Below are 16,027 nucleotides of genomic sequence, written 5' to 3'. Positions count from 1 at the left end.
GTAGTAGGAGGAAAAGCTGCAAAGACTAGGCCCATGGGGATGCCAGCCCCCAAAATCTTAAAGAATAAGACTCCCCATCAAAGGGGGTTTACTTGTCAAGTTTAAACTGGATATATAGAAATTGATAGTTGCAAGATAAAAATTACAACAAAATTTTTTATCATTTATTTTAATTAAATCAAATTCATTTGAACATTGAAAAAATAAATGATAATAAATAAAATGAAAGATTGTAAAAAAATACTCATTTTTTCAAAATTAATATATGTTTTATGATACCTAAAAACTGATAATGTAATCTAATCATAATTATTTATATACTAAATCCTAAGTCTTAAATGTTATGTTCTAATATCAAGTCATATTTTAATGCAATTAATAATAATTTGACAGTATCTTCTCTTCTATTTGGTTTAATACATTAATAATGCATAGTAAAAAAAATGAAAAATATAAATATTATATAAAAAATTCTATTAACTTTATAAATAACATTCTTTAACATTTTCAAATAAAAAAAAATGTCCATTTCTTTAAACCACACAAAGAATTATATTTAAAAAGAGATTACTTTAGAATCTTCTTTTTTTGTGCAATAAAGTACGAAGTAGTGGTTAATACCAGTGCCCATACAATGGTTGATATATAACCTTTATACACAGTTGGATGATCAAGAAAATGTGATTGCACTGCAATTGATCGATAACTTTCTACAGCTGGCTGCAACGGTATTGCCCAAGCAACTTTACGCAGTATATAGTGCATTCCTTGTATCGGCCAAACAATACCTGAAAAAAATATTAATACTTTTATTAAGTCACATAAAAAACATATAAATGTTGTTGCCTGTTTGTAGATAGCATAGTGGACGATTTCATAGATAGCAGACCAGTGGTATATATCAGGAATGATGATATCACACCTATATTTTTGGCCTATAATGGGCGCAAACACTCCTGGATCTTGTCCTTAGTCGTCTAAGCTTAGAAGAAAAATTAAGTCTTAAGTAACACCAGGCTCCTATCTTCTGGACACGCATACTCTTACTTGAGATTAAAACAGTGAAATTGTATAAAAAGTTAAAAGAGGCAAGCTCCCCTAGATAGAATATTATAAAAGTTAAATGGAAGGAATACACATGATAATCTGATGAGGACATAACTGAGATATTACTCAAAGGTATTAGAGACCACATAAATAAGGAAATGAAAGACCAAATTATCAAATGTGCCACAAAATTCATACCAAGAGGTCAAATCAAAAGGTATATACCCCTTTCTGGATAGATTAACTTGAAAAACTTAGGGTGAAAAGAGATGCAGCTCAGAGGACAGCTCAAACAAGCAGCTCCCATAAGGATTACGTAGCCCTGAGACAAAATAACGGTGTCCTTAAAAGACGCATTATAACCTCAAAGAGAGAAACTTAAAGAAGATTCCATGGACTTTGGGAAAGATGGAGTTAGAGTGTACAAATTCATATCCAGAATTAACAATAGCCAAGTCAAGGCCAATGAACGTATGATAGAAGGGTCAAAAGTACTGACAAGACAAGCAGATATTGCCAATAAATTCTGTAAGATATTTGTTCAAACTATCAATTTTAAACCCCAAAAAATGAAACCCTGCGTACCCTAGAATAAGGAAGCTACTAATTGGGTAAATGAACAATTCTCTATGGGGGAGTTAGCATTGGTACTTGAGAACACAAAAAATGGAAAAACACCTGGCATAGATGGCATGTAACCAAAATTCCTCAAGCATAACAAGGAAAGGGAAAAAATGGTTATTTTGAAATTTATTAACCTAACCTGGGAGAATGGATATGTCCCAGATCTTTGGAGAAAAACTCAGGTCATACAAAAAAAAGACAAACCGAACAATGCTTTTGACAGCTATCGACCAGTATCACTGATGAGAACTTTCTGCAAGTTGGAGAAAAAATGTTTATGAGAAGACTACAATCTGCCTTAAATAACATCAAGAATGGCATATCGCAGCACCAAGCAGGATTTATGAAGCATAGAGATAGCATCGAGCAGGTAGCATGCCTTTTCCAGGCAATTAAAGAAAGATTCCATAAAAAGCAAAATACATTAGCTATATTCATTGATTTTAAATTGGCGTTTGATAGACTATGAAGGGTTAAACTATTGCACAAACTACTTTTCCTGGAAATCAATGGTAAATTAATGGGGTGGAATTACTATCCCAATGTCTTATTAATGTGAAATATAGGACAAGCACCTCAGGATTTAAACATGTTAAACAGGGACTTTCCCAAGGGTCAGTACTCAGTCCAATGCTCTTTAATGTAATGGTTAATGATGTTATTGATACACTGATGGGAAAATTGGCTGGTACAGAAACCTTACTTTATGTTGATGAATTGATAATCTAGGGGACCAGCAGCAAGATCGCAGTTCTTGAAAAGCTGGGCTAACAATATGTTAAAGGTGCTAGTAAAAGCAACATGACCTCGAAGTGAAGTTGAACGATCAGCCTATAAGTAGAACTAATGAAGCAAAATATCTGGGACTAGTGCTGGATAATAAACTGACCTGGACTAAACAAAGTGAACATGCTGTGGTGAATCTAGGCTGCGACTGATGAAACGAATAACAGCCATAAAATGGGAAGCTATTGCAGAGATTTTAATAACTGCTTATGTGTCGTATGTAAGACCAGTTCTGGAGAATGGATCCGAAATTATGGTGACAGCTACTGACTCAGCCTTGAGGCGTTTAGGCGTTTCCTTTATGAGCACATTCTTAGAAACGGCAGTGACTACTGGGCAAACAATAGGGATACAACCCAGAAGCTAAAAACGCAAGTGTCATTTAGCCATGCGACAAAATCTAGCACCTTAAACCAACACCTGAACTTTAAATTAAGAGAGCCTCTGTCAGACCTATCTAAACATGGTTTTGGATGTGTCTGTTTATGGTTGTATTAGATTTAATAATGTCCATCAGCAAATTCTTGACTCCTGTGGAAGAACAAAAGGCGGTGACATTGGCCATTATAGCTGAACGCTATCCTGAGCCAGAATGGAATCGAATATACACAGTTGGATTAGCTATTGGAACAAATACTGATGCAGACGCATGTGTGTATACCAGCTTGTTTCAACTTTCAGCAGCTGTTGGGAAAAATGCCACAAATTTTGACAAGGAGGTTGCTGCTATTAGACTGACCTTGGAAAAAATGACGGATGCTGCCGAAAAAGGATGGTGCTGCTGTTGGATTCAAAGGCAGCACTGCTTGCAATTGCCTTTAGTCAACCCTTCTTATGGATTCCTTGTGTGCCGAAAAAATATGGTCACCCTCAGTAAGCCCATAGATGGGCTAGTGATGCAATGGATTCCGGCCCATTGAGGTATCTAAATGAACAAACAGATCGCCTTGCACGCGTGGGTGTTTGCCAACCATAGCCCATCCTGCCTATTTCATTGCGTAGTGTGAAACGAGTGGTCTGCAGTGTTGTCATACATGTGTTATCCTTGGGGAGAGAGCAAGAGCAACAAATTTTAGAGATTGTGGTGACAAACGCTGGCCATCAATGCCCAACACGGATGTGTTTGGTATGTCTGGTAGCTTTACCTATGGTAACTGACAAGAGCCATGTTAATATGGCAGCTGTATATTGGGCTGTGAGGAATAAAATGGCAGAAGAAATGACTACTCTGGAGTAGAAAAAAAAAATACTTTGTGGTTTACAAATTAATGTTTACCTGTATAATTCTAAATTAACCATTTTTCTAGTTCTTGTTTTTTGTTTCTAGTTCATTGTATAATTTTTTTTTTGTTAAAAATTTATTTGTTTAGTATATTTTAATATTGTGGATTTCTTTCTATCAGTATTTATCTATATTTTTTTATAACTATTCTTCTTAATTATTTGTTTACTTTTAATAATTTTTCATAAATTAAGAGTTATTTTTTCCCAAATTGATAACTATTGATTTTTCATAAGTCATTGATTTATGAGTTATTGGTTTTTGAGTTTGACTGATTTATGAGTTGTTGATTTCATGAGTTACTGTATAGATTTTCTCAATTTGATTTGTAACTGTTAATCCATAAAATTTATAGTGTGAAAAATAGAAAACACAATACATTTATTTGGTAAAAATAAATATCATGAACAAAGGATTTATTTAAAATATTTATTCATATTTTTCAATTTATTATTTAATAAAAATGAAAAATCTATTCTCAATTTAAAACATATACTATTTAAATTTTTGTTATTTTTTAACAGCAAAATTCATTGAAAAACTTGTGTATAATAAACATACATTGGAAAATGAAAGTAATTATAATTTTCTGGTATACTTATTTAAACATTGCTGAAATTCTCAATATCCATTTCTACTAAATTTTCTCTTGCCTATGATATTTGTAAAACCAGATATTTTTTTAACTTATAAACTGATTGTTATACTCACAAGTATTGGGCTTTGTAATACTAACCCACTGTGGTCTTCATTGCAAAATTTTCTTTGTGTAATTTGAATAATACATAATCTCAATAGCTTGATGTTATTATTGTATAAAAATTTTTTTTTAGTAATCTAACTTCCATCTGATCTTTTTTTAATTAATGTACTTGTAATGTATCAATAAAAAAATAATTTTTTTTAAGTAAGAATTTTATTGTCATAAACAAATAACTATTTATTGTAATTCAGATCCTTGCTTATATAATGAAAATATGTTTAAACATATGATGAAATAAAAACTGAATAAATAAATGTAAAATATGTCAGTCAAGATCATGTATAAAATTATTTTTAAACATAATCCTGAGTAACATCCAAACATTTTTGAGAGCACAGGATGAGCATCAAATCAACATATGTTCCTAATTGAAGAGATCTGTTGTCTGATCCTTGAATAAATAGATGACACTTTGGTGGATGTCATCAATGATTTGGGTTTGCATGAATTTTCCATTCAAATATTCCTTTAATTTCAGGATAAGATGAAAATTCAAAACTTCCAATAGAAACTTTTACAATTTGTTCTGTCATGTTTTGAGAAAAATTTTTAATATTTTGCAGTGCCTTTCTATGTTTCTACTCTAAGACTTTATGGTTGAAGGAGTGTATTTGAACTTTTTACGCTTTGTCGGAAAATGTGACTGGTGCCATTAAATGTGACCGAAGATTGAGTTTCAGAAGTGTAGTGAGGCATGATGCCTCATCTCCCGATATAGTGCAATCAAAGAACTCATTTTCTTCTTTTTGGTAATGGACATGCTAGGAATTTGTTGTATGCAATACACCTGTAATGGAGATGTTCATTGAAAATGTTTTAAACAAACAACAAGAAACAGTCTGGGAAAAGTTGGGTGAAGTCTTTTAATTTTGAATCTCCTGTTTTATCAAAATTTGTTCATTAAAACTAGTTTTTAATTCTCTGATGATGCAGATGATGTCCAAATCTTATGTCATTAAGCATGGTTGATTTCCTTTTGTAAATTGACACAATTTCCACATATTTGCCTAATTTATCACATATTTTCCATTCATTTCAACTAGCTGTCGATAATATCTTTTTCAAATGGGTAAATGATTCTTAAATTTAAAAACAAATTATCAATTGAAACTTGAAACTGAAAGGATTGACGATTGAAATTAAAAAAGTTCTGCTTGGTATAAACTGACACTGTCTAGACAAATTAAATGTTCTAACCGGATTACATTCCAGAAAAATATCTACTTATGTTGGTAAAATTTGCAAACAATTCTTGCTTTAAAATTTACCCATATAAAACCTAATTGCACGCATTTGTATATATTTTTGCTATATAAAAAACATTTTAGTGCAGTATTATTGTTACATTTTTACAAGTATACTCAGTTTGTATGTTAAATCAGAATTTTAGTTTCCATCTATGGTTGTATAATTGATGGCTGGTAAAATTATGTAATCATAATCAGAATTATGATTATCATTTATTTTAAATGATTTTGTCAAAGAAATATTAATTTTTAAAAACATACTAATTTTTTTAACCGTCTTGTCATCAATTTATTAAATAAATATGATAAATTCATCATAATCTAAACTTTGCAGTAAATTATAATAAGTCTAACTTTACTTGCTTTAATTTTCTATTTTCCAGGAAGGAGTTTTAGAGTTTTACTCATCATCAGTTCTCTTTCTTCATGCAAATATTAATTTTTTTTATGCAAAATTATTAAAACCCTTTTTGTTAACAACATACTGTCATGTTAATTGTAATTATGTCAGTGCACCAATAACTGTTATTGTAATTTATTATTATTTTCAGTTGGTTAGTATATCCCTCCTATGATATTTAATTAAAGTTCTTTATGGTTTAAGTACTAGCAGTACCACTCATTAATCTAGACAAAAAAAATTTTTGTCAAAACTAAAGTGGTGGTAACAAATTATCATTCATTGTTTTTATCTCTAATTATTTATATCATATTAAATTAGAAAACATAGTAATAATACAGAAAAAGATTTAACAAATTACCTAGAGAAATGCATGATAAATAATTTTAGAAGTTATAAAAAAATGGTTTGCTTTACTTACCACATATTGTAAACAGAACAACAATTGTACCAGTGCTTGTAAAAAGTGCTAGTTTTTCATTATCAAATATTATCGCCAAAAAGAAAGCTGAAAAAAAATGTTCATCAAATATTAATATTTAAAAAATAATGTTAACTAAACCTACAGAATGAATGCAATCAGTCCCATGCAGGAACATAGATAAGAAGGAAAAGGTATTCTTTATGCTACTCAAACAAAACCACACATCTGGTTTAGATTTGGAAACCAAGAACATATGACCACAGGGTAAATATGAAAATAAATGTTATTTTTATTACTTAATAATGTAAAAATAATACATATTTAATGAGGTTGAGTTTTCAGTTCAGTTGAATCATATCAAGTTACACTTCATGCATATGTGCATTATTATTTTATTATCTACTAATTATTTTTTTTTATTTTCTATATATTTTTATGATAGTTAATTATGTTAAACTGAAGGTACCAATAATGTAAAAGCAAGTTTAGCCCTACACATAAGCTCAATGATAATTATAATTAATTAATTTTATTTTCTTGAGATAACGCTCCTATTTTTGTAGAAAAATTAGATGTCATCAGTGTATTATATGTTTTCTAAATACCAAAACTATCTTCCTGTAGTTTATATTATTGTTTTTACTACACTAAATAGTTAGTGGTACCACCTTCAAATATCACACAACTGTTATGCTCTAACACCGCAGAAGTATAATTATATTTAACAAAAAACATATATTTCTGTTGTTTAGATGTGCATATTTTTGCTGTAAACAAGTTATCAATTGCTTCCTGTACCATTAACAAGTTTTTCCTTCTGTAAATAACAGACTACAGTGTAAGATCATGAAAAAATAATGCATTTAGAAAATTTTTTTCTTATTCTACTTTTCTTAAATATTTCTTCCACTTTGTTCTTTTAAATTTATGAAAAGAAAAAGTAGGGCAGAATTTTTAAAAATATAGTTGATGCATTAAGTCATTACTTGATGTGATGAAAATTAGATCAATTAATTGTACTTATGGATTTGAGATGGGCTTCTATCTTTTTGTAAGTAACATCCGCTTTTTCTGAATTTACCTATAGTATTTCCTGTAAAATTTACAGAGTGATTCACGTAGTATTACCGGCACTTTCTGAACTCATTCTACTAGTGAATATAATGAAAAATTTCATATTAACATGGGTCTGTAAAGGCTCTGTTATCGAGTTATGGCTAACGAAAGATTTTGCCCTGATTTCTGGACAAAGAGTGAAATAAAACCATACTGAAATTCTAGAAACTCAAATTATGGGGTAAATTTAATGGTTTCTAATGGGTTTTTAACCTTAAAAATTGAATAAAGTAAACTCCAGAACCATATCTCAAGTAGTTTTCATAATATCAAACATAAAACAGAAAAATTTGTTGTCTAAAAACACGTTTTTTTTATGTTTATAAAACAAAAACTTTGTTAAATGACTAATAAATTTGAAAAATTTATTATCAAAACTTGTAAAGAATTTAATTCTGAAAAAAATAGTACAATAAAAAATAAATACAAGTTTAAGAAATTTGATTTTATTACTAACATCGCATGAAAACAAAGGGATGACACATACAAATAATATTTTCTTTCCTGCATTTTGCAGGAAAGAAAGGAAACGGTGGTGATGTTTCATTCGACGAAGGGAGCAATCGACTAAGTGGTGTCCCTCTGTGGATCGGCACCACAAGACATGACGATGAATTGCATAACAGAAACCTAACTGGAATAGATGATTGTGTAAATACATCACAAAGTACACCACACAGGCCATGTGGCACGTCCTGGTCAGAATCTGAGATTAAGGAATTATGTGGTGTTTTTACTACTGTCAGGTACAATCAAGAGGCACCAAAAGAGAAATTTACGATTTATGGAGAATGCACAACTCAGATTCAAGGCCCAATATTGATAGTATAATCAGAGACATCAGATTGAATAGGGCGAAAAAATTAGTGACAGAGAAAAGATTGATTCAGCAAGATGTGAGGAGGGCGATACTAGCCTAAAATGAGCGCCAACCTGGCAAAGAACACAGGATTCAGAGTCAGGCAAATCAGGGTCAAGGCGCAAACAAAATGACTGCTTATGTCAAAAAAAATGACGAGAGAGAGAGAATATGGAGTGGAATGATGAACTGTTGGCAATGATGGACCTCCTATCACAGCAGAATGAAGTTACAAGCATGGAGATGCATCAAAGATTCCCACCATTCAAGATAAAAAAGAATTCCCACATACGACAGAAATTAAGTAGTATCAACCTCATAATACAAAATATCGTGAAAAACACTGAAGATTTAGTAATAGTGGAGATCAATGATCTAATATATGCAGTCGCACGAATGATATCCAACAGGAAGAGACTGAAAGAAGGAAAAGCAAAGGCAGTAGAAGGAAAAGGAGATGAGAGGTAGAAGAATTACACTAACAGGACAGGAACCTCCATGGGCCAGGAGCATCAATAGTAGAACCATGCAACTGAGAAGCTCTCTGAGCAGGTGTAATCTGATGCCAGCAGCTGGAGATCCTATTATGATTTACTGCAGAGGATCAGAAGAATTCATCTCCGAGATCTCCTGACCTCCTGACACAGGTGTCTCTGAGACAAACTGGAGTTTGATCTTGAGACCTTCAGGAAAATGAAAAAAAGAAGAAAGAAAGATGGTTGAAGGGTAAACTTAGGCAATAAATTTTAAGAAGTTAGTTCTTATATGCTTTTGACTTAATTACTGATTTAATTTTTTAATTGCTGATCTCCATGGTGGAGTGGTAGCATCTCAGCCTTCATTCAGAGGTCCTGGGTTCGAATCCCAGTCAGACATAGCATTTTTCATACACTATAAAAATTTGATTTCCATATCACATCCCACACAGAAGTTGTAGCAATGTGGCAATATCATCAAACCTCCTCAAAAAAAAATTAATTTTTAATACTTCGTGAAAACATTTAGTGTGTTAGTTTTAAGTGGCAAGCGCCCTTTATACCCTTATCATCTTGAATTTATTTAAGATTTTCATATACTTCAACAAGTTCTTTTTAGACTATTTTTTTTGACAACACTAGTCTTGTGACTATGTTACTATTGTTTTTATCCAGGTGTAAAAGAAATATTTTCTTTTTTTATGTGGAAAGGGGCAAATGAACACAGTAGTCGATCCCCCTAAAACTTCAACAAAAAGAAATAATGTATATTGTCACAGTTATGTATGGAAGGAATATGCAATTTATTAGCTTATGTTAACATTTCTATTAATTTCGCTTACCATAGCATATTCCAAGATTTTCAACAAGAAACAGTAGTATAAGAAGTAATGTCAAACTTCCATAGAGTGGGTTGTAGTACATGACATATCCTATACACATCATTAAAAGTGTTTGTATACTCATAACAATTATTTGAGTAAGAAAATGAGCTGAAACCATTTCTAGTAGATTCAGACCTGTAAAATAAAATTGAAAAAAAAATTATTTAAATATATCAATTATTTCATCAGAAATATACAAAAAATTAGTTTTAACAAACTGTTACTTGGTTTATCACCTACAAACACTTATAAGCTCACTAAATGTAATTCCAAAATATAATGGCAATTACTTTTCAGTAACTTTGAGCTGAAAATTATATTTTAATGATTAAAAAATTTGTTTCAAATTTTATTAATTTAATTTTTTTATTTAAAGCAAATTAAGTGAACAACCACAAAAAATATGTATGTGGTCCATATAAATATTTATATTAACCTATTTTTTAGACTAACTGTCAAAAAATTCCTCCCTCAATTTTCATGAAAATTTATTTTCCAATTCTTTCATTATATACAAAAATCAATACAAATCTGGATTAACACGTGATATAAAATTATAATGAAAGTAAGATATTTGTAAAATGTCAATTTTTTAATTAAAAATGTAAATCATAGCAAATATGAATCATTAAAACAACAGTAAATCTTACCCAAAGCCTGAAAATATTGGAAGTGGTACTAAAAATCATTCCTTTCCTCCTTTGTTTAAAAACAAATAACAGATAACATTATCACTACAGATACATGCTGAAAGATAATATTATCACTATTATTTAATTAGCCAAGAACAATAACTGAAAAAATTAATAATACGGACCGCTATCATCAGTTTGACAACACATTTTCGTTAGTTAGCAATTGCACATGTATAATTTTATTTTTACTTTCAATCTTAAACAAAACTATGAGTTCTCAGTTTTTATATAAAAAAAAAATTATATAGACAAAAATGCAATAAAGTGGATGTTTCTATTATAATAGGGTCTGCTTTCTATTTTAATTACTTTATCACTATCATCAGTGCATAATTATTTATCAAGTCATCTGCTTGGAATTATATATCTAAAGAAAAAGAATGAGTATATGGAGTAAGTTATTGTTTCCTCTGTACAGAAATTATTTCAGCACCTGTTTAAATGATCATTTCAGTTGCTGCACTTAAATTACAGGAATCCTTTGATTAGTGTACAAAAAAATTTCAGACCATGTATGCAATACAAACCAACATCATTAGTGTATTTCAACAAGTTAGAATTTCCTTTTTGCAAATTCTCATTTACAACTGAATCTTTGGGATTGTAGTATACATGATTAGAACACTGCAATAAATTTATTTATTTTTTTTTAATTCTGTTAATATTACAACTTCTGTCATCTAATTGTTATATTTTAAATTAGTTTGTAATTTTATTCATTAATAAATTTAGCACAACTACCTTATATGTAATTAGCCATTACAGTATTATATGTATTATTTGATTATTAAATTATACAGAACTGACGTTTTAGATGCTAACTAATTTTAAGGGAATTTATAACAGTAATCTCTTTTTTTGAGCTCTGTCAATTTGTAATATTTTATTTTATTTTTTTAAATATATAAGTATTTTTTTATTAAATTATGGGATCTACAAATACACTTTATAAGCCAACAAATTTTAAAAATTAATAAAATAATGAAAACTTGAGATTTCACACAATTTTGTATGAAATTATAATTTTATAATTACAAATCATGTTAAATTATAGTAGGTCCAATGTTACCAAGTGTAAAATGCTCAGAGTCACTCAGTTTCATGGATACATATGATAAGGTTTCTTTGTAAGGTTTAATTAATTTAAAAATATACTGTAAAATTTGTTAAATTATATTTTCTATGAAAAAATTAATGCATAACTTTAAATAATATTTTATGAAAAATATTTATTATTGATAACATTTTAAATAAGGAAAAAAAATTAAGCTGATAGTAATAATAATTTTAATAATAAAAAAAAAATGCCTTAATAGATAATTATCTATAGTGTGTGATGTCATTAACAATACATAAATAACAATAATCAGTGGATGAGAGAGTACTTCTACTTTTTATTACATATTTAGCAGTGATTTTGTTTTCTTTTAAAATTAGATGCAATTTATTTATCAGTAATTTAAAAATATATTTTATTTGCTATTCAAATACTTTTATAAAACAAATTTTTTTTGACACTTCTTTTATATTTCATAATTATTTTTTTATTTATATATTTTTTTTACTTTACATATAGCTCATCTTGTCTTCAGTTCCTATCCAGTACTCAATGTCTATGAATGAATGTCACTCTTATTTCAGCCTAACAACAACTCATCAATAGATTTCCTACTTAAGAATTACCCTTTACAGAAATGGTTATGAAAAAGAGTAATAAATGGAAACTCATCACTTTGGATACAAAGCTTGAAATTATTAAGCAATTTGATAATGGGGAATGCAAGCAAACATAGGTTGAACAATACGCTTTGTTAAGTCTACAATATGTGGAGTTTTAAACAGAGGTAGCAATTTCTGAGAAAAAGGCAGAATTTCATCTTCATTTTCAGGGGTATGCAATACACTAGAAATAGAAGCTTATTTGAAAGCAAATTGCATTCAATATCAAACCTTTGAAGCTTTTTTCTTCACTTAAAGAAAGTAAATACCAAGGGGATACTGCAACATTTAATGCAAGAGCTGGTTTTGGTTAGAAAATTTCGAAGCTCAATTAGGCTTATAAATGTTTAAACTTACAAAGCAGCAAGTGCTAATAAAGATGCGGTAGCCAAATATCCATAAGGGTTAAAGAACATGAATATGATTATCGTCAAATCTTCAATGTTGATGAAATCTACCTATTCTGGGAAAAAATGCCAACAAGAATATTTTTGGCAAGAAAAGAAGTGATGACACCAGATTATAAAGCATCCAAGGATAGATTAATTCTTCTAACCTGAAGTAATATCGAAGGTGACTTCAAATTAAAGCCGATGCTAATTTAGCTTACAATGAACCCAAGGGCATTTAAAGGCTGTAATAAGAAATCCCTTTCAGTAACTTGGAAATCAAATAAAAAAGCTCAGGTAATAAAGCAGTTGTTTGAAGAATGGTTCAATATGCATTTTTGTCCCCAGTGGAGAAATACTGCAAGAAAATAATTTAGATTTAAAAATTTTTTTAAATTCTAGATAATGTCCTTGGGCATCCCACTTACGTAATGATTTAAATAGTAATGTAAAGTTTATATTTCTACCACCAAATATGACTGCTTTACTACAACCAATGGACCAAGAAGTTATGCCCATATTCAATGAATATTAAATGCAAAGAACTTTCACCCAAGCAATTCAAGTTACAAATGGAGATAATTCAATCACTCTAGAAGAATTTTGGAAAAAAAATTGATATTAAAAAAGCAGTTAAAAGCATTCACGAATCTTGGGAAGAAGTAACAAATAGCTGCATGAAAGCAGTCTGGCAGAACCTTCTGCCTGAATGTGCCAATGATTTTGATAGGGTTTCAATATTCTAGGCCGTGATGTTATTGATGAAATTGCTACATTAGGAAGAAATCGTGGCTTTAAGAAAGTAGATTTGCAAAATGTTAGGTTATTGGAATTGCATTCAAAAGAACTAAGCAACAATGATCTTCTTGTTGACCATCAACAGATATATGGGGATGAAGATGAAAAGGAAGCAGAAGAAATGAAAACGAGTCACAATGAAATTTCAGTAAAAAAAACTTGAGAAACTGTTCAAAACAACTGAAGAAGCAAAAGATCTCATTTTAGAGATTAATCTAAATGAAGAAAGAAGCACAAATGTTCACCAAGGACTAGATAAGAAAATTATTTTGGCAAAATCATAGAGGAGAGGAAAAAAGCTATGACTGTTCACTTGAAGCTATATAAGTTTTTTGTTAAGGAACAAATGTTTAATTTAAAGTTTTTTTTTGCAAAGATAAATCAGTTATTTAAAAAAAAAACATATGCAACTTTGTAAAAAATTTTAACTCTTACTATAAATTTTTAAATACCTCCATATACGTATTCCTCATTGATTTAATAATATAGATAGATTTTGAGAGAGAAAAAAAATTGTATTTTTTATTTTCCAGAATTCATTACATGTATTCCCATTAGTTTTTTTTTTAGTTTAATTAGTGCAGTTTTAATATGTGCGATGTACTACAGGGATTTATTAACTGCACTAATCAAGCGATTCCTATATTACTTTCATAACTATTAGATTTTTCAGCAATACCTTCTTGACTCATATATATAAGTACCATTGCAAATGCACAAAGCAAAATAGCTACTTAAGGATAAAGTTATATTGATAGTTACATAAGTAATATACATCTATTTTTTACAGCTTTTTGTAATAATAATGATATGATGTTTAGCATAAAGTGTTTTTATAATTTCTTTATTTGCATTTTTACATAAATTAGCTAGCTAATTATTCAATTCTTAAATTTTTCAAATGAAATTAATTATTATTAATAAAAAAAGTAATCGAGCTAAACCAGAAATATTGAAAAGTTTATGAAGAATACAAATATTGGTATACTAATCGAACTTTATTTTGAGATCGATTTTGAAAGATTAAAGGAACACCCGCCAAACAAATCTAGTTTAAATTATATTGAGAAGTTTATTATAAATATACATATCACTTACATGACAGACAGACAGACTACAAGACAGTGACAACAGTAAGTTCAACAAATCTCTACAAAAACACACACTATGATGCATTTCTAAGAATATATAATTCAATTCTTAAGCTCAATTTATGTTAGAAGAATGAATGTAAATAAATAATGTACTTGTTTATAATTAGAGGATTTCCAAAGAGTATTTTCAAGTTTTCCTTCATTTATGCTTGTTTGTCCAGAGCAAACCGGTTTTTAGGAATACAGATTTAAAACTGATGATGCTTTTTAATCAATTTATTCAATTTTATATATATATTTTTTTGTGTAATTATGCATGTATTTTAAACAACAAATCTATAAACAGTAGAAAAAATTATTCTTCATTAAAGGTAAAACCTTCAGATATTTCAAAAACTCACATAATAATGAAGTGATATCTAAGAATGATATTAACAAAAATCTGTTCATAACTGTTAGAAAAATGAAAGATAAAAAAGGTTTTCAAAATTAACTTTACAATTTAGTAATGTGCTATTATCCTTTACTAAAATTTCATGTAATAAAATAAATTTTGGACTTATAATGTGAATAAATTTAACACCATACTAGGAAAAATATTAGGATTTCAAAAATTCATCAGACACAGCTGAATCAGTACCCCTTCTACTTAACATAATTATTATTGTCCAATAATTAAATTTACCTGCAACTAAGCTTCTATCTAACTGCCCAGTAGATTTTTCTGCCATCAATGAGCCAGTAGTAAATATTACTGGCAAGTAAAAACAAAATCTGCAATAAAAAATATGAAGTGGAATGTAAAATACCAACAATAATTTAAGGAAACTTTTCTATCCTAACAGCATATGATAAATAAATAATTACAAAAAGGTATTAAGAAATATGGGCAACAATGTAATTTACTTAATCAGGCATTTGCATGTACTCTTGCAAATTAATATTGTAATATTGTATAATATGTAATATTAAAAGAAATAACTAGATTTAAGTCATGCACAATATTTCAGTGGCATACAATGTCAAGTGACTGCACAACATCACTAATACATATAGATATTTGGGAGGAAATATAATTTTTTTAAATGTGTTGAATAAAAATTTCCATATTATAATAAGAAGATATGCAAATGTGTTGCATGACATTCAATTATGTAGATTCATAAATGAATGTTAACATCAATTTAATGAATGATATGACTATTTTTATTTTGAGTCCTGGTTTCTTTTCCTCCTAGCACACACACAAACATGTGCACATGCATTATTATACTCAATGACAATATCAACAAATATCATAAAAACAATGCAGTGCTTCTTTACTGCTTGAGCTATCAAGGTATTTAGTGAATATAGAGAGAATGATATGACAGTGAAAAAGAAATTACATTAACTTTTGCAGGAACAACTATGAGATAGCGATT

At 29.2% G+C, this 16,027-nt stretch overlaps 1 protein-coding gene across 2 annotated transcripts in view; it reads right to left on the bottom strand.

The window, feature by feature from the left end:
• Positions 1 to 238: 238 nt before the first annotated feature.
• Positions 239 to 16,027, bottom strand: part of LOC142329011 (ABC transporter G family member 23-like) — a 198,843-nt gene continuing 183,054 nt past the window's right edge. Inside the window, exons 15-18 of one of the 2 annotated variants that reach the window (XM_075373254.1) lie at positions 15,289 to 15,377; positions 9,867 to 10,043; positions 6,571 to 6,657; positions 239 to 788 (exon numbers count right to left, since the gene is read on the bottom strand). In XM_075373254.1, coding sequence (XP_075229369.1) covers positions 568 to 788; positions 6,571 to 6,657; positions 9,867 to 10,043; positions 15,289 to 15,377 — 574 coding nt within the window. In that variant the 3' untranslated portion in view covers positions 239 to 567. The remainder of the gene's footprint in view (positions 789 to 6,570; positions 6,658 to 9,866; positions 10,044 to 15,288; positions 15,378 to 16,027) is intronic. The other variant, XM_075373253.1, reaches the window with a different exon arrangement.

The sequence above is a fragment of the Lycorma delicatula genome, chromosome 8 (assembly GCF_047948215.1).
Source record: "Lycorma delicatula isolate Av1 chromosome 8, ASM4794821v1, whole genome shotgun sequence".
Lineage (NCBI taxonomy): Eukaryota > Metazoa > Arthropoda > Insecta > Hemiptera > Fulgoridae > Lycorma > Lycorma delicatula.
Note: the sequence above shows the minus strand (reverse complement) of the source record. Positions and strands in the feature narration are given on the sequence as shown.